The sequence below is a fragment of the Motacilla alba genome, chromosome 3, assembly GCF_015832195.1.
Source record: "Motacilla alba alba isolate MOTALB_02 chromosome 3, Motacilla_alba_V1.0_pri, whole genome shotgun sequence".
NCBI classification, from domain to species: domain Eukaryota; kingdom Metazoa; phylum Chordata; class Aves; order Passeriformes; family Motacillidae; genus Motacilla; species Motacilla alba.
The window spans coordinates 34,335,926-34,354,897 of NC_052018.1; the positions used below are offsets into that span (position 1 = coordinate 34,335,926).

Sequence of the window (18,972 nt, forward strand, 5' to 3'; positions counted from 1 at the left end):
CCACTGCTGGTTCCTAGTATAGTGAAATGGTCTTAAAATTCAAGAGCTGCTGCCACTCCAATTTACATTTTATATTTGTTAACAGTAACTGTGGCTTTGCAGTAAAGGAATTCAGAAGGAAGATCCCTCATACCTTTCTCTATGATTTCAATTCTATATTTATCAAATTATCTTCATTTTTAAAGTGCTGTCTGAAGAGCAGCTTTGCTCTGCATGGCTAAACATAGGAAAGGTTTTGTCTTCAATAAGGGCTTAGATATATAATCCCAAATCTCAGTGGGCCTTGTTAAAGCAACATCATAAATTTTTTACACATCCTTATGAATTTGGGAAAAAAATGTTCTACATTTCAGTCTGAGCCTATACTGACTAATGTGGCCTTAGAGAAGGGACTGTTAGAATTCATGCCACTAGTCATTAGAAATGGATTGATGGATGCAATTATGATAAATCAGCATAGGTTTATTAACTAAGATTTTTTTTTTTAGATTAGTAGTTACAGGTGAAGAAAAAGAAGACATTCAGACCCAATGCAGAAATACTGTAAAGCTGGTGTAACCTGCTATTTTTGTGCACTGTGAGCACACTGGGAGGTATTTGCATCACTCAGTCTTGGTATTCAATGACCTGATGGATGAGCAGGGCTGATGAAGCTACTGGTCTCAGCAGTTTACCCTGCCTGGACACCTGAAGTGCTCGTCACTCATTTCCTAAACTTCCATGGCTCAATGTGCAGTGTCTTTAAGCAATCCAAAATTTGCAACAATTTACTTTCAACCATATGCTCTACACTACAGCACCTGAGGTCTTGGCTGTCAAGTGGTTCAGATGTCTGTGCTGCAAAAGCAAGGCAAACAGTTGATACAGTAACCTCACCTAAGACCATGATAGAAAAGCAGGGTTGGCTTCTGCAAGACAATCTGAGTTTCCCATCTAGGTCGTGCAGGGAGAGTGGCAGAGAGGCAGCAGCAAACCCAGTTAGCAACATTGTATCCCCTTGCCTTGTTACTAATGGTCACACACCGTCCCCAGAAAGGCTCTAACCACAAAGCATGGGAATCAAGCACTAAGTAGAAAATACAGCCCTAATATGAGCTCACTGCCGCTGTCACAGCAGCCAGCAGTCTCAACACTGTCCCTGGTACCAGAGGGATGGTGTCTTTGAAACCCTGCCCTAACACTATTGAAACAGGTGAGCATTCAGGGTTGTGGAATAGCCACAAATAGTAACACTGGTTTTGTCAGCAAAGCAAACCAGGCAAGCAGCAGAGAAAAATTATTTAAGAAGAAAAACATCAAATTAAATCAAAGCTGAATGAACCAATGGTCTGTATGATGAGATGGCACTGCTGTTACCCTGTACATAAAGCTCTAAGTTCCCTAGCCACAGTATAAAGCACTTGCCTGGGTGCTCTTACAGAGGTTATTCCTACCAGCTGTGCCACATGAAGATTTATACATGCTCCATAAACTTTAATTCCCTTTTAAAGTCCTATTATACCAAGCAGGGGGCCATTTCTGAAGTTGAAATGGATTTTCAGAACAATATAAAGATGAAAATGTTTTCTGGCCTCTGATTTTTAAGCCTTTGGGTAAAATTAAATCTCTTCCACAGCACTGTTGATATTCCATATAGAAATATTCACAAATACCAGGCACTCCAGAACATTATGTCTGAATCCAAAGGGAGAAGTTATCCTGCTGTACAAAAAAAATGCTGTAATCACTGTTCACAAAAATCTCTCAGCTTGATGCTTTGAAGTTTTTTCCTGATGTACTGACTTCAGAAGGGAAGGAAATTCTGTATTTTAAGGTGCAATTACCTGCAGCAAAGCAAGAAACACCACAAATAATAGAAGCGGTTGATCCTGAATTTGCTGACAGCAAGAATTATTCTTTCTATTCATTCAATCTAAACCATTGCCAAACAAAAGCCTAATGACTGAAGTTAGAATTTCATATATGTCATATTTTCCCTTTCACACTGAAACCACAATTTTAATAGACGAGTTTATTTTTACTATCATTTTCCCGCTCCACAAAAAATTATACCTCTTGCAAAAATTGTACAGAAGCTCACTCTATGCAGGTAGCTCAAAACTGAAGTATCAGATGTGGCTAGAAGTCAAATTTAACAAGCAATTAAATTCTAAATAAATAAAACCAGCAGTCAAGAGCACAGCTTCCTCTCCTAAAAGTAAGCTTCAAGTTAAGTCAAAACCCTAAACTAGTATAGATTTTTTTACATCTATTACTACATCCCACAGCTCACTTTGGAAACTCACAGCAGACTGACTGCGTATCTGGAAAGATTTTCTACTAGCCCCTTTTCCATATCCTCTGCCAGTATGTGTCCTCACATGTCTGTCAGTTTTCCTCTGTGCAAGGAAATACTCTTCCATAAATAATCCCTCCACCCTTCCCAAAACTGTCCCTAGTTTTAACACCTCCTGTCCTCAGAGCTATTTCCCAAGTTTTCCCCTTCAACTATTCTGAAGCTTCCCCCTTTCTGCTACAGCAGAGATTTACCAGTGCCTGTTTAATCCTGGCTGATGCTGATGGAGCCCTTGGCAGCTCTTAGGCAGAGCTGTCCAGAGTCCTGCTGTACGGCTGCAGACACGAGGCACAGCAGGAGGAATCACACAGGGCCACACACCAACCTTGTGAGAGCACTGTGGGGGCTGCACCACACACACACCTTGACACAGTCAGATTAGTGAAGGCAGATTGTTTTGGCTCTTTAGTTTTATGAGCTTTCTTAAAATTTTATGGGTCAAGAAAAACGGAAAGCTAGTCTCAGCTTTGAAGCACAAGAAACAGGATAAGGGAGGCATGCAGCCTAGCAACCAAGTTCTGGACATGAGCAAGAGCAGAAGAAGAAAAAAGGAATAGAAAAGGGATTTAGATGGAAGGCTTAAATCTGTGTTTAAACCAAGTCAATGCTGATGCAGGAATTGATGTTACAGACAGACTTAAACTGATTTTTGATAAAAGTAAGTGAAGTAGGCATGGAAAAACTGTGTCACAAACACCAGCTCAATGAGAAGTCTTTCAGTAGATGACCTTGTTCAAACAGGAGATGCAACAGCTGAAAACAAGACAGCTATAAACCTTTTGTATATAAAGTTAATTAGAGTGGACTTCAGATGTAGGAGCTGGGCCTGTTCAGTCTGGAGAAGGGACAACTGAGAGGGGACCTCATAAATGTCTATCAGGATCTAAAGGAAGATGTCAGAGGTTGGAACCAGGCCCTTCTCAGTAGTGCTGAGCAACAGGGCAAGAAGCAATGGGTAGAAACTGAGGCACAGCAAGTTCTACCCATGTATGAGGAAGAACTTTTTTACTGCACAGGTGACTGAGTATTGGAACACATTGCTCAGAGAGGTTGCAGAGTCTCCCTCACTGGAGATACTCAAGAACCATCTGGATTCAATTCTGTGCCATATGCTCTAAGATGACCCTGTTTGAGCAGGGAGGTTGGACCAGATGGCCCCACAGTGGTGCCTTCCAACCTTTCCCACTCTGTGATTCTATGATAGGTATCACTTATTATGCTTATTAATTATACAAATAATTTAATTTATAGCTTAAGGCCAGTAGGCAGAGGAGCCATCATAAGAATTACTTGTTCTGTTTTGATGCCACAGCACTCAAAACAGGCAACCAGCAGCAATATCCTATTGTTGCTGCACACATAAAGATGGAAGTATCCTGACCAATTTTATAAATAAGCCTTTTCTTCCTTGGTCTCAAGTCATACACTCCCAATTTGCTTTAGCCTTACCAATTTAAAAATATTTCAAGTAAAAGTGGCAGCTTAAATCGCAAAGTATTGTTAGTTTACACAGCCTGTCATGGAGAAATACAATAGAAACAACAAATGCTAATTAATTTAAAACAGGCCAAGATACTAAAATCCAATAAATAAATCAAGTTTTGAGGTCTAAGTAGTTCATGTCAACCATCTGTCCAATAAGCTTTTATGAGATTTGATTTTTCACTCTTGGCTCATTATTTGATTCCTGCCTGCTCAAATAGATCCCGTCATTTTAAAGGCATTACAGGAGTTGAGTACTTACAGTTCCCAAGCGAACCCAACAGTCTTTATAAGTCTATGAGAAACAAACTGCAAGCATCCAAGTGGAAATCTGCTATGTTTGATGTATGATTATAAAATTACCCTCAATGGATCAGCGCTATCATATTTAGGCTACCTGGTTTTAAAAAAAGCAGTGTTACAAGGAAAGCAAAATGAGAGCTATACATATACATAGTAAGACTTGAGTAGATGTGACATTCATTTCCTTCCAGCAAGTCTAGCCCCTAACTGTAATCAGCAAGAACACTACATGCTGTAGTTTAGGATCCCCATGTCCATTTAGCTGGCGGGAATTCTGAATTGTCACTTGCTAATCCCCACCTAAAATCTAGCAGGACGTGATTTCATGGGAGGTTAAATGAGTACTACACATCAGCAGTGAACTTCTGGAACTTGTCACTCGATTGTGGAGGCAGACAGCACCAGAAGGCCAGAAAGTATTTATTCAAACAGATGATCAAAAGATGAATGAACAAACAGTAAAGGAAATAGGCAGGGCTGTATCCTCTGACATCCTTAATACAACTACAGAGCTGAGCACTACAAGAAAGTGCTCACACACTACTCTGAAGAACATTTGTGGATGTTGGAGGGACGATACAGAACTACATGCTAAAGTGCTCTGACCCAGCATGGCATTTCTTATATTCCTATCATCCTATAAGTGCTACTAACTACCTGGCAATGCAGTTGTTTCTGACAATACATTTTAAATTGGTTTCAGATAGTCTTGCTGCTTTTAATTTACAACTTTTTGCCACCCAACTTGACATTTCTCTTATTACCAATCCTAATATTCCTCAAAGAGCTGAACTACAGCAAGATGAGTCAAAGACACATGAAAACTACCAAAATTGTGCTCACCTGAATTGCAGTGTTTCACAAATAAATATGAAGAATATGGAAAAAAGGTAAAAGCCTGACATTTATTTTTTGTTTTACCACATTACAGAATCACAAATCCTGATTCAAAAGCATATTTCTGATCAGAGATCTTAAAGCAATATTTATCTATCTTTTCTTTAAAAAAAATAGACCATAAGAAGTAGTTCAGCAATAGCCCTTACAGTCAATTTCATATTTTTACATTGCAAATTATTCTGTAGATAGCATTTAACACTTTTAATGCAGAGAACAAAAGCAGCACCCTGCAAGATAAGTACTAATACAACAGCACCTTTCACAATACAGAAGAAGACAGGCAGGCTATCAGTCAGATTATCAACAAATGGATAAGCAATTTGGGATTACAAATCCCATTTTAAAAACCAGTAGGAATCCTTCCTCCTCTGACTTCAATGTGGAATTTCAAAACATGAACAAAAAAGGCAACCTAAGCAAAAAGCTCATCAGGAATGATAAAACGAGCCAAATTTTTGAGAAAAAATATGAGAATTTGTTCAGTAGACAAAAAGTTTATCCTAACAGTTTTCTCTACTTCAATTAGTACTTCTAGGACCATTTTAAATAGCAAAGATTAGATACCAAAAATACAACAGAAAGATATATCAGGTCCATGTTTAAGAGCAAGAACTAAGTTCCTAAGTAACTACCATAAAAGGCTGCTGCAAGTGTAGTTTCAAGAAACAAGAAAGTCAGGATATTTCTCCTGAAAGTTATACCTAAAAGCTGTGTACACTTTTTCTCAGAGGTGGGAAGGGATGTTACCAGTACTGAAGAGCAGTCTGCTGCCTAAGCATTCAAATTTCATGAGGCTTATAGCTTCCATATGTCCATCAAACTCTGAGAAGTATTCTTTTCCTTCCTGTCCCAAAACCCTGATTGGCATCAGACTCTATCTTTTAAAAATTTCTGCCTGACTTTTCAGTCATCTCTTTTAACATAACTCACCCCACTCATGGTGTTAGTTCTCTAAACTCAACACCATGAAATAATTCAAGAGGGAACAGAAAAAAAAAATCTGAAACAAACCAGACCTTCCATGTCCTATTTACAATCACATCCACTCTTTTAATCATTCCAGACAGAGAAATTAGCTTACAGAGAGCACAAACCAGAGAAACACTGATCACTCCTCAGTCAATCAATTATTGATCTGTGTGGTCCCATGTGTTTTCTACAGGCAAGAGTCACTGAAAAAGTACAAAAATCTCAGACATTCAAAAATCAGTGAAATAGGACACAGTTTGATGTATTTATGAGAAGTGAATTACTCAAGGGTCATATATAGAATGAAAGCCATTCTTGGGAGAAATAAACAACATTCTGGAATACATCAATAACAGGTTCATAAACAGCTAACTATATATGGACTGTAATAAAAGCACTAGGACTCAAACCCTCCAGGTTTTCAGCCACAAACTCAATTTTCCAGCTTATTCTTGTCCCTCTAAAGCTAATAAAATGAACAATTTCTGGAAGTTATTTTTCAACTCCCAAATAAGCAGAAAATTTTTACATAGGAAAAGGTTTCTGCAAAAGCTGTAAACCATTCAGAGATGCATATGAGATACAAAAATCTATCAACGACCTTTTGATAAAGCTTTGCCTAGCACTCTACTCTAAAGGGAAAAGTGCAATTTTCCTCCCACTGTATCTTCACATATATTTTCTGAGATCAAGTTATGGTCAAATTGCCATGTAACCACATTTTCAATTTTCTTCATACATTTTTACAACACTCTCACTTCAGCAGTATTTACTATTATCACTCCCAGCAGCTAAGGCTGTTTGCATAAGGTGTTATTTGCTAAGAACCTGCTACTTGAAAGAAGACCTCTTCTGTCTGCACAGCAGATTTGTAGGTGGAGAAAAGTAGCCTTGTTGAGAGAAAAGTGGAAGGAACCAACATAATCACATGCACAGGATCCATAAAGGACAGAGCAGAAAATGCATGAGGTATCCTTCTCTAATGGAACTCAAACACATTTATAAGATACTTTTTTCATGCAGTTTCAACTAATTTGCTGTAGAAGAATTTTCATAAAGCTCTCCCAAGGGCCAAAAGCCTAACTGCAGACAGACTTAGCCAGAACTTGCATTATCACACATAACACACACCTAAGTGTTTCTAGCCCTGTTTCACTGCTGAAGGAGTAAGATATAAATCACTACAACACTTAAAGGCTACCCTCAGGAAGACAGAGAAATACAGCTCTAAGGAGAAATGACAAGAACTATTATAAGTAGCATGTCTGGGTACACTAAACCCTATTGTAGCTTCACAACGCCTTAAAAGCTACTGAATGTCCTCAAGCAAAGCAGCCTAATATACAGAGAATACCCAGAGCACAGTTGTTAAGAATTCCTTGCCAAAATAAAGGTATATAGAGAGAGGCTCCACATAACATGTTCACAGTTTGTTCCCATCTCATATATCAGCTGCTCTCCCCGAGACTGGAAGAAGAGAGATGCTTCTTCCTTCCACAGACAACACGGAGCTAGGAAGGACCATCAACAGGACACATGTTGGGGAAGAAAACCAGTCACAACCAAGAAGGAAAAAAATTCTGAACAAAATTAGGATGTAATTTGATAAAGGACACCTGCCCATAAAAAAGAGGATGGCTGCTTATTAGACCGCAATCTACCTAGAAAGGAGCTGATGGTCAACACAGATCAACAAATTTGACATGAAATCAGCATATTGTTGATGCCACACAACAGGTAACTCAGACCACAGCTTTGTTAGAAAAGGCTTCAGGATCAGCCATCCCTAAACAGCAATAACTCCAAATGGGTAATTACCAGTCAGCAGCCAGTAATGAACCATGGACATTTATTCTACTTGAATGTTTGTTTCCTTTGCATTGTTAACATTTAGAGCAATACTGAATGTAAGGTACAGTGATAGATATGCCAGTGATTTACTGGAGGAGAGTTCTGTTGCTCACTGAAGCAGTGTTGTTCACAGGACATAATTCCTAGTTTAAGGGGAAAAACGCTTCTGTATCCAAGGAAGAGCATTAAGTTAATTACAAAGAATTGCAAAACTGAGCTCTGAATAAAGGAGGGATAAAATGAGTTTTCGAGTAAGACAATAAATTTCTTCTGACACTCTGGAAGTCTTGAAATGAAGATCACATTCAAAAGCTTCTACACTCCCCTCAAGAAAAATATTCAAGTGCATCCCCAGGAAAGGGAGCCTGAATGTGAATTATTAGACAACGTCAGTCAGACTCTCTTTAGCAGCAGCATTTGCCAAGGAAGAATTTCACAAAGCCCAAGACGTCAACTGCTACAATGGAACTGTGTATTTATCTCACAATAAGTAGATTTATGCTTGTATACCTAAACTAAGTACAGATTTTGTTTCATTTCTTTACACATGTTTTACAAATATGTGATTGTGCTATTATATTTAGATATTAAAAACAATACTTTTACTTCTATTTAACCTTAATCTGTTTTAACCTATGTCCCAGCTAACCAGCACAGACTCTGCAGTGTCCACAAGTAAGAAAGGGGCTTCCCCTCCCATCACACAGCTCAGATTCTGGCCCTGCCAGAATTGGACAGAACCTAAGTGTACCCAGGGACTCACAGCAACTGAACAGGCCCTCTGACCTAAAACAGGATGCCAGAGTGCACATTTATCCCTTGCAGCTCCTGGGGTCTGCTGGGGTCTAAGTCAAATGCAGACCTCCTGTTGATCCCTTTCTGCTCTGGAGGTGTCCTTGCTTATTCCCCTCTCATGGGAAGCAGGGCGTGGTCTCTGAAACCTTTCCACTATTCCAAAGGTAGGTGTATGTGCAGAAGACAGCAAAGTAAGTGTTATAATTTTTGTCAGAATGTGGGCATCTGAAAATTTTGGAACTTGCACTAATCAAGAAATCAGACACTTGGTTCGGAATTTTGAAATAAAATTTGAGTTCTAAATGCAAACACATCATATTAAATAAGTCATACTGGTTTTCATGTTTTTGCTTATGCTGAGTTTACATTCCTGTTCGATATAGACAGCTTTCAGTCTGATTGCACAGATTCAGGTGGTACTTGAGGCCAGCTGATAAATTAGTTAGTGGAAACAGATTGAAGTGCTAATGTACTTTTTACTGCTCTTTCCTAGAAATATAAAAATGGAAAAACAATACTAAACCAAAAGTTTGGCTTCTGAAGCTTAAAAAAAAAAATCTTCCATTCTTTCTCTTCTGTTATTTCACTTCTCCGGGAACTGGATAGAGAAAATACCAACTACTGTCAGAGAAGAATTAAAACCTCACTTGTTTCTTATGCTCACTCCAAAATCCCAAAGATAAATACAAAGTAGTGGAGTGGGAAAAAAAAGTTGAAAAAAGGTGATTTCTAACAAGTCTGTCTGTGGAAATAGAAAGAACTGAATATAACCTCACACTAAAATAGTGCTGCTGAGAACTCCATTCAAGAAAAGCACTTGTGAATGCTAGGAAAATAACTAAGTAGATGACTTCTATCTCAATAACATGTCAGAGTAGATGAATGTGTGTTAACATAATTAAGTTTTCTCAGTGATAAAGAAATGAAACTTGAGAAACAAAATTGGAAGTTACACTTCTGTAAGACTTAAGAGTAGTAAGTGAAATATCTTTCATTTGAGACAGATTCTTGCAAAACCACTCCCATTCTCAGAATAGGCAGTTTAAATGATAATACTTCAAGATGTATTTTGGATCCCTAAATAACATTTAGATCATAAAGGTTTTCCAAAGCCATCTTCTGAAGCTATTACATCAATATAGTTATTTTTTTCTCTTACATGACTAACATTAACAATGTAGAATGACCTTTTCTCTAAATATTAAAATTTTGCATTCTCTCCATTCATCACAGTTTATTTCTGCTATTCACTATTGCATCTGCTTGAATTATAAAAAGAATACACTTGGCAACATTCAGGATAAACACACTATAATGAATCACACATGCTTGTAAGGTGTATGTTCTCTTACAAAAATATTAAATTCATATACACGTTTGCTTGTCTGTGTGAGAAAACATTTCTGTTGTACTTTTATGAGGTCTTGGGACATAAATTATTTGTGTATTGACTGAGTCTGGATTGAATGTCTTCATCCACTAATTTAAATCTTTCACCTAGTTTCCAAAGTCTAAAAAAAAACAACAACAAACCACCATTTAAGTGTGACTTGCACAAAATCGATGCTTTCTTTTCTATCACTGCACAAAGAAAGGCATAAATGCTGCTTAAATCATTCTTCATCACCTGCAAACATTGGAGCCACTGTTTAATCAGCATGCTCTTATCTTTGCTCTCCAACAGATAAAGGCTCTAACATGTTAGGCAGTGTGTGCTTTTCATAATGTCAAACTCAAAGCTTGCTGAAATCAAATGTTTCCTTTATCAGGGCTCCAGTACACTCAGACATATCAAAAAAAAATTTTATGACACTGTACTGAACTACCTTCTTCACCTCTTCTCTTTTCCTTTCTCTCAGGGTCCTGCTTCTTTTTGAAATAACATCATCACTGGGCTGAATGCAAATTAAATTTAAACGCTAATACCTAAATTACTGACATGTGCCCTTAGAAACAACAAAACGCTTTGGTCTATATTTTAATATTAAAATGAAAAAATCTAACAACCAAATTCTCTCTGGCTGTAATAGAAACCAAATACTGCTCCTCTGGCATTTGCTTAAAACCACATTTTAAGAAATATGCAAATTCTAGGAGGTTTATATCTGAGATTAACAGACTGTCCAAAGAGTACGACAGAAATATTAGTGCAAAGCAAATGAACACCAGAATCTGAGTTTAAAAAAGTTGTACTTACTCTTTATTTCTGCATTGAATGCATGGCTGGTAAAGGACTTTGAGAGCATTCCAGGATCCCACTGGTCCAGAGCTAGGTGTAAGGATATCTCCAAACAGTGTAAAATCACTGTGGGAAGAGGAACTTCCCATAGATTCTACCAGCAATGTGTCAGAATTTAAAAGCCAGATCTATAAATGAAAAATAATTTAATTTACTGTACATTACATACACTTCAATTTGTTATTTCACTGTGACCCTAAAGCAGCTGATACTAAAGCCACATTCTTACAAAGTTTCTAACAAAGTATTAACAGACATAAATTGACATTTTATTATTTAGCAGAGTCTGCACAGCTTAGAGTGGAGAAAAAAGGGTAATACAATACTGATTTATCAGTATTGAAGCTGCCTCTTTTTGTGACTGTAGCACATTCCCTCTGGTAGGAACAAAAGAAATAGTCCCAAGTCATCTCTTGCAGTACCAGATGTATTATTTCTCCAATTTCATAATTTTTTTAGGCATTAGTCAAGCATATGGTGTTGAGCAACTGAGGGCTAAAGACAGGGAACTGAAAGACCGCCCACTGAAGTGCCAAAAATTGAGGATTTTTAGAAGAAACATGGTGGTTATGACTGTATGGACCTAATACATGCAAGGAAAAAGACAACAATTAACATGGTCTAAAAAGTATGTTGGAATTTACAAACAGCTGCAGCAGACCCTCACTTGGAAAATAAATATCAAATTTCATAATGGGATTCTTCAGCCCTACTTGCTCACAGCAATTTGAGAGATATTTACTGGGGAGAGTTTTGAGAAATCTGAACTTTTTGCATCCCGTTATGGATCTTATTTAATCTTTGTGTGATTTGGTATCAGTGTTCTGACTTGGATCCAGGGCTTTCCTGCACAACACCATACAAATAAGTCAGGCTTTTCCTTAATTCACAGCCTGCAGTAGTGAAGTGATCCAAGTTAACAATGGAAATCAATTTTTACAAATCTGGCACCTGTATAAAATGTTTATATATGAAATATTTATCATAGAAAATGGGATTTATACAGTGTTGCTCACTAGAGAGCAATCTTCTGCTTCTCATGATCTAATCAGCTTCAAGTAAAACAAGTTACATGATGTTATGTAGCAGACACATGATATCCCCTGTGGAGGGAGAAAGCAGTCATTAACAGGACACATAGTATATGTTGTAATTGAATGTGACAGTCACAATTTATCAGAGCCCAAGGCTCAGAAGATTACAGTGTAAGCTTCATAAAGAAAGAATGAGATATATTGATAAAGATATCTTGGGAGGGGATAGGAGGAGGAGAATCACTTTACCATGCGCACATGAATGATGACAAGCAACCACACTTGGCTTTGCAAGTGGTTGTTCATCAGTTTTGCTCTAGTAACTCACTATACACATTTATAGTCTAAACTGCAAAATATACCTCATTAGCTAGGACCATTACACAAGGTGCTTAAAGCCAAGTGCTGAAGAGGTGTTGGAAAAAAATGGTGCAGAAATACAGGCCACTGCCAACACAAACTGAACAGAGTTTCTTCCTTTTGAAATTTCTAACAATTCTGTGTGGAAGGAGCTTCCTGGGATGCTTTTCAGCAAGGGAATATCCTTCAGACTAGACAGGGGAACAATGTAGCAGTAGCTGTTTACTCCTTTCAGAATCCTTCTGCAATCTGCTGCAGAGAAAGCAACCAAAGCATTTCAATTGCAACATAGTCCATTGGAAAAGCACCTCTTTCTACACAAGTGCCACATGTGGCATCTCACAATCATGTTCTAGAACGTGTATGAATGTCTTTGTCTCACCAGCAACCCAACAGATCTGTATTAATAATTTAGCATACAATATAGAGAAAGTAAATGAATCTCCGGGTGTGGAAGGATTCCCAGCCATGAGCAAAATCAACTTCTGAACTGCACGTACTTCTTTAAGCAGCATTTTCATTTTTTTCTTCATGTATGAATTACTTTTTGACCTTACTTTCAATCTGAGTGAACAATTGTTCACCCAGACTCAGTCTGTTGACTCTTAAGAATGTTATACATGTATTTCTGGCTAAAAGTTTTATATTTTGAGCTGTGCTTTCCACTATGTTATTCACAATGTGCAATCTTGCCTTTCTTTCTGCTTCTTTGTACAGCAGAGCTGGCACAAGCAAATTCCTTCAACATTAACTCCAGTAAGAAAAGAAACTTTACAGAAAAATAAATACATAAAGTGTGGAATTCATTCACAACACCATTGATTACCTTTTCTGAAATGGCAGAATCAGAAAAAAAAGTATTTGGGGTGTTGTTGATCTTCCTTTCATTGTTTTCTTTTGGTTTTAAATGATCTTGTCAAGAGACTTAAAAATATGTTCTTTGGGAAAAAGTGGCAACAAATCTACCCCAGTTATACTTCATGGGACTTGAGTCAAACAGCTGAAATACCACAATTTAGATTCTGTGATCAGTTTCCCTATATCTCAGTCTGAGTTTCCAGCATCAAATTGTGGACAATTAGGCATCAATTTGAATTTAACATGGGTAAAAAACCCGCTAAATCTTTTATTTTTCCTTGCTAGCTCTGTTTTTAGTTATAGCAGACATTACCATTACTTTCATCATCACACAGGTCACTAATGCAAACATCTTTCATTTCAACTATTTCATTCTCACACTCAGAGTGCTCAGGTGAAGATATTGTTTCCATGTATTTCACAAAGAATAAAGCTCTCTGAGAGAGCTGGGCAGCTAAGTCTCAGCAAGGTTCTCATTATCTCACTGCTTGACCACTGCACCGTCCACCCCACCTCCAATCTTAACAAATGCAGATCAGTTCTGCTCATGCCCTTCAAGACAGGGACAATAATCAGACTGACAGGTCTCTTCCATTTTGTTATGTATTAATTTTATTGGGATATTTTCCCACTCCTCTCAGCTCACTCCTGAAATACAAGCTGCCTTATTTTCAAAACACTTTACAGTCTAATCCCACTCCAAAAAACACCTTTCCTTCAATACTGAAAGACAGGAGACAGTGTTCAAAGAGTCCAAACCACTGCACACTTTTTGATTTTCACAGATGTAATCTTTTTGAGTCTTATGAGGCTGATCCCATCCATGAGATGAATTCCCTGTATCTATCCAGAAAACTACTTATTCACTGCTTTCAAAGCTACACTTTTTACAGTACAGAAAAAAATAGGTATCTATTGAGATGCTGCTATGCTCACCAATAATGTACAATTTTGCTGGTGTTCTCCTATCTCACTATCTGTTTGCTGTCTTCCTCTTATTCTCAGCTTCTAAGTGATGCAACTACAAGGCAGGGAACCCTTCAACAGTAGAGCAAAGAGAAGAGGCAAGCGATTCACAAATGTGAAGAGGGCAGAGATACAGTTAGGAAAATAAGGATATCTGTATGCACCACTTTTTTCCCCTGAAACAAAGGAACTTTTTTTAATTGACATCCTTTAAAAATGAATTAAAAAAATCCCCACCAACCTAAGTAGTATATAGCTTAAACAACAGTATACGTGTAACTTAAAGAATGGAAACTCATATTATGGTATGTGCAAATAACACAATTGGTAATGTTAAGTGATACATCCAAAGGAAATGAGAAAAATAAGTATACATATTATTTGTGGTTTAAAAAATTTTAAAAGACTTGTGAGAAACCTTAACCTTAATTATCACATACACAGTTTAAGCTGTGTGTATTCATGTAGATAAGCACAAACACTGTGAACTAGAATCTTTGGCTCATTATCAAAACAAACAAGTGGGACAGCTGGTTCATGATGCATCAGTGATGATACTACCTGTGTAACTTGGCTGTGTACTCACAGCCTCAAGCACCCATGTTCTACTGTTTAGCTATTGACAATCATTAATACAAACAGAGCTTATATTATACTTGTGTCCACAAGGCCTCTGGGTCCTAAGAATTAACCCATGACTCCAGAACTGTTGGTGTGTATACAGTAGCCAGAACTTCACCCTGGACAGGAGTAAGGACTTTCTGATGTCAAATACTAAAAACACCTGCAAAAAACTAACAACTCACCAATATAAAGGAAAATATGCCAATCAGAAGCCAGTCCCTATCTAATTTGGCCTGCTCCTTTAATGAATGCATTGGCAAAAATGCGTCTCAAAGCTAAGAGTAATGGCAATCTACTAAATAAAGTGATTTTTCTGTTAAAAAATAATCAGTCTGCTGTATCTAAACTACTAGACTTAAGCACCAGAATTTTACGTAACTTGGGAAGAGATAAGCTACAAGGGAAAAATCACAACGATTTTTGATGACTCCTCAATTAGAATATATAATTATGGGTTTGCTTACGAAACCTTCATTTTATCATCACAGAACAGATATTTCTCAGTGGTTGTACAAATATTGTCTTGGCACTAAAATTTATTTAAAGGCAACAGATATACACTTCCCTCAGCATCTGGATGTTCCAAAATCATAGAACTTGGACAATGCATATATAAAACACTTTATATAATTATACTGCTTCAAGAAGGTGCATGTATAAGTTTATCCAGGGCAGGAATCTCAAATCGTGTATTTAGTTGTGTCCATGAAATACTACTATAAACTGCAAAAAATACAAATTCTGTACCCATATTTAGTTTGGACATAAAACATCTCTGGTTATAACAACTGTACAGTATTAAGTTAACTCTTATCCATCTTAAAAGTTTGAGGAATCTAGCTGTCACCATCTAAATATCAAGCTTAACCAAGTTTAACAGCATTAGAACATTAAGTATAATAGGCAATTTTATTTTTGTTTTCACTTCACTTCGCAATGCAATGTACTGACTACACTAATAGTCACTGCTGACTTGAGACAATCCTTGTGAAAGATGCTATACAATTTGATTCACTTCTGGTGATTAAAGAGAAGAAGTGCTGGAGCAAGAAGGTGAAATTTACATTAAAAAATTAAAACTTAAGCTTTCCATATTTTCTGGATACAAAATAGTGTTATTTCTGTGCTACTTATGGCGCATCTGTAGTACTTTCATTACTGTATCAATAAAATTTCTACGTGCACATCTAATTAGAGTAAAAACTTGTGGATATTCTTACTTGAAGAGATGTACCTCCAAACCACTTCAAGAACTTGAATTTGTTAATTTTTTTTAAACATACAATAATGAACACCATAAATAATATGTTTTAGGAACTGGGATATATGAGTTAATCTTCTTCACCAAGATGAAGACTTAAAAACTTACCAGAATATAGGTTTTTCCATTATCTCCTTTTATGGTGAATCTAAATGTGCTTTTAGCAGAGGATAATTCCAAAAGACACTGAGCAACAATGCTCTGTACAAATTGAGACCTGTTTAAGAATTAACCACATTATCATATGTTTTCATGGCAACTACACAGACAGTCATTCATATCTATGCACTACAGGTAAATGAGTAACTCGAACTTCAATTCCACTACATCCTACAATCACATTTTAGTGAAAGATGGGGCTTCTTTATCATCCTCTCATTCAAAACCAGAGAACTTTTTATTTCCTGCAACAGGGAATTTTTAATAGATCAGGATTCTAAATTGCTTTACACCCTTTATTTTGGCTGACACCAACTGTCAAATACTGAATAGAAGCTTTTCCCCATTATATTTCACACATATGAACACAAAATTCAGAGTTCTGCATATGTTTCAAATATAATTCCCAAAAAGAAAGAACTGTGATTAAGCCATTGTACATGATACCAGGTAGCTAGATCAAGTTCTGTTTCATCTTAGTCTTAAATTCAAACTGAATTACTTGAAAATTCTAAGTTCTCACTTTAAATTAAACATTTCAAACTTGACTTAATTTAACTTTACATGAAATAGACTTCTGTTTCCATAATTAGTCATCAGACATTGTGCAAAATTAAATAACGCAAAATAAAACAGTATTTTATTTTGGCTTATCACCTCAATATTGAGACACTGCGACAAATTATACACAATCTCCTGCATCACACACAAAGATGAGCAAACAAAACTGCACATGAGTGAATTCAGGCTACTTTGCCTTTACAATGCTTAATTCTGTGATGATTATGTAAAACTGCACTCTGTTATTATAGGCAATTATTCAAGAAACTGCAATATTAGAGCATTTTTAGCATCCTTTTTAAAACATACACTTCAGCAAATTAAGCGATTATTTTGTTACCTTGGTGTTGGACTGAAACTTCCCTCAGCTGACTGAATAATCACCTCAGTGACATAATATTTAGTGGTACCTAAAATGAAAAAAACATTTTTCAACTATAATAGAATAACCAACTTATTAGGATTAGACTGTAAGTCACCATATCACTACACTAATAAAATATTTGTTCAGCAGTCAATTAAGAGGTGCAGCAGACAATCACATTTTGCTTGGGTTTGTAGGAGTAGAAGCAACCATAACAAAAAACCTACATTGCTTGAAGAAAACGGCTCCAAGCTAATTACAAGATCAGCAATTTCTCATTCATATTGATCTTTGTTTAATGCTGGGAACAATCATCTTGAAACCAAGCAAGCAAGAGCTGAAGCCAAACCTGAAAGATGAATTGAAAGAACTTTCCTAAAGCACTGAGATCAGCATAGCTTACATAAGTATTTTAGTACCCTCTGCTGCTTAGTAATGCTGCAGTGAATCACTAGAGACAGTTTTAATAACAGCTCACACGGGGGAATAATTTCCTTCTTTGCTCAAAGAGCAGAATGGAACTTCTTTCCGAAAATCACACTCACTCAACGTTAACACTGCATACATTTTGAATTTCAATGTAACTGTTCACCAAAAGCTCCCTAAGACAGCTTTTCACACTACATGGAAGTGTTTGAGGACATAATTTAATCCCCATCAATGACGGCAGGTCAAAGATGATCATATTGAAGATCTGGGTCTGTGCTGCAAATACAGCCTAACCAGAGGACCTGCAAAACAGGTTAAGAGTCATAAATTCATTTGACTAAGCCTCAGCATGTGAACAACTGGAAGATTAATTTGGTCCACAAGTTTTAAGGATGGAGGGGTTTTATCTGACCTCTGTCCACATATACCATTAAAACTGGATGAAAGCAAACATTTCAGGAAGACACTTGATCTGTTTAAAACCCACCAAAGGCTTGGTAATCCCACACCTCCTCCAGGTAAATGCTACGCTTTCTAAATTATCTTCAGTGTTAGGAAGTTATATTTTACCTCTAAATTTAATTAAGTCTGCTCCATGCTATGTGAGTTCCTGGAGACAGGAAGAAAAGCCAATTCAGTCTCTCTAGCTCTTCAGCCATTACCCTGAGTAAGGAATTGGTGCTACTGCTACAAGGATATTGAAAATTTGGGAGATGTTTGCTTGCAGAGACATAGATGCTGTGATTTCCCAAGGAAAAAATCATATGAGTATATGTGGACAGAGCTGGGGGAAGGAATAGCCCATGGGGGAATCTCAAAGTTGAACCTGGTCTCCACAGCTACACTGCTCTAATCCTGCTTTATCTTCGAAACTCTGATACCTGCTCATGAGGAAGCACCAAAGCATGCCAGTCAAGTTTGCTCTCTAATCTCTTTTCACAGAGATGGTTCTGCCTAGACTTACACTATACATCTCTTTTGTTCTCTGAACTCTACCAAAATTTCCTGCACTTCCGAAGAAACATGGCCAAAACAAAGGATATCCTATCTAACTTCAGCCATGTGCAGAGTCCATACCAAATCCCTGCACATTGATAGTGTCTGCCTTTCCCCATTCCCACTGATCTATTACTCATGACCTTGTTATTCATGCTCTTTACCCAGCACTCCTTTCCCAAAGTCACATCTTGCTTTGAGGGCTTTCAAACATTGTACCTTAAATTTGGTTTCATTAAAGCCTGTATTGTTCAGATCCCTGTACAGGACAATCAGAACATTCTGTAACAGAAGATACAGAAGACCTTCTGTCCTGTCTCACCTTATGGCATTTCTTAAATAGGCTGTGCATTTTCTGAGAAGTTTTTATATTCACCAGATCTCTGAACTGAGGCAGGTCACACTGACTGATGCAGTGGGAGAAAGGAAGGATTAAAGAATGAATGCTACTAATAACAGTCTTATCATTGCTTCTCTTCCAAGAAT

The 18,972-nt window shown here is 37.2% G+C and overlaps 1 protein-coding gene across 3 annotated transcripts in view; it reads right to left on the reverse strand.

Moving 5' to 3' along the window:
• The window catches only part of UBE3D (ubiquitin protein ligase E3D), a 78,970-nt gene that overhangs the window by 47,083 nt on the left and 12,915 nt on the right, over positions 1-18,972 (reverse strand). For all 3 annotated transcript variants that reach the window (XR_005256371.1, XM_038132454.1, XM_038132453.1), the window contains exons 6-8: positions 17,038-17,107; positions 16,086-16,194; positions 10,833-11,002 (exon numbers count right to left, since the gene is read on the reverse strand). Coding sequence is in view for 2 of the 3 variants with exons in the window: in XM_038132454.1 (XP_037988382.1) it covers positions 10,833-11,002; positions 16,086-16,194; positions 17,038-17,107 (349 nt within the window). In the remaining variant the exon portion in view is untranslated. The remainder of the gene's footprint in view (positions 1-10,832; positions 11,003-16,085; positions 16,195-17,037; positions 17,108-18,972) is intronic.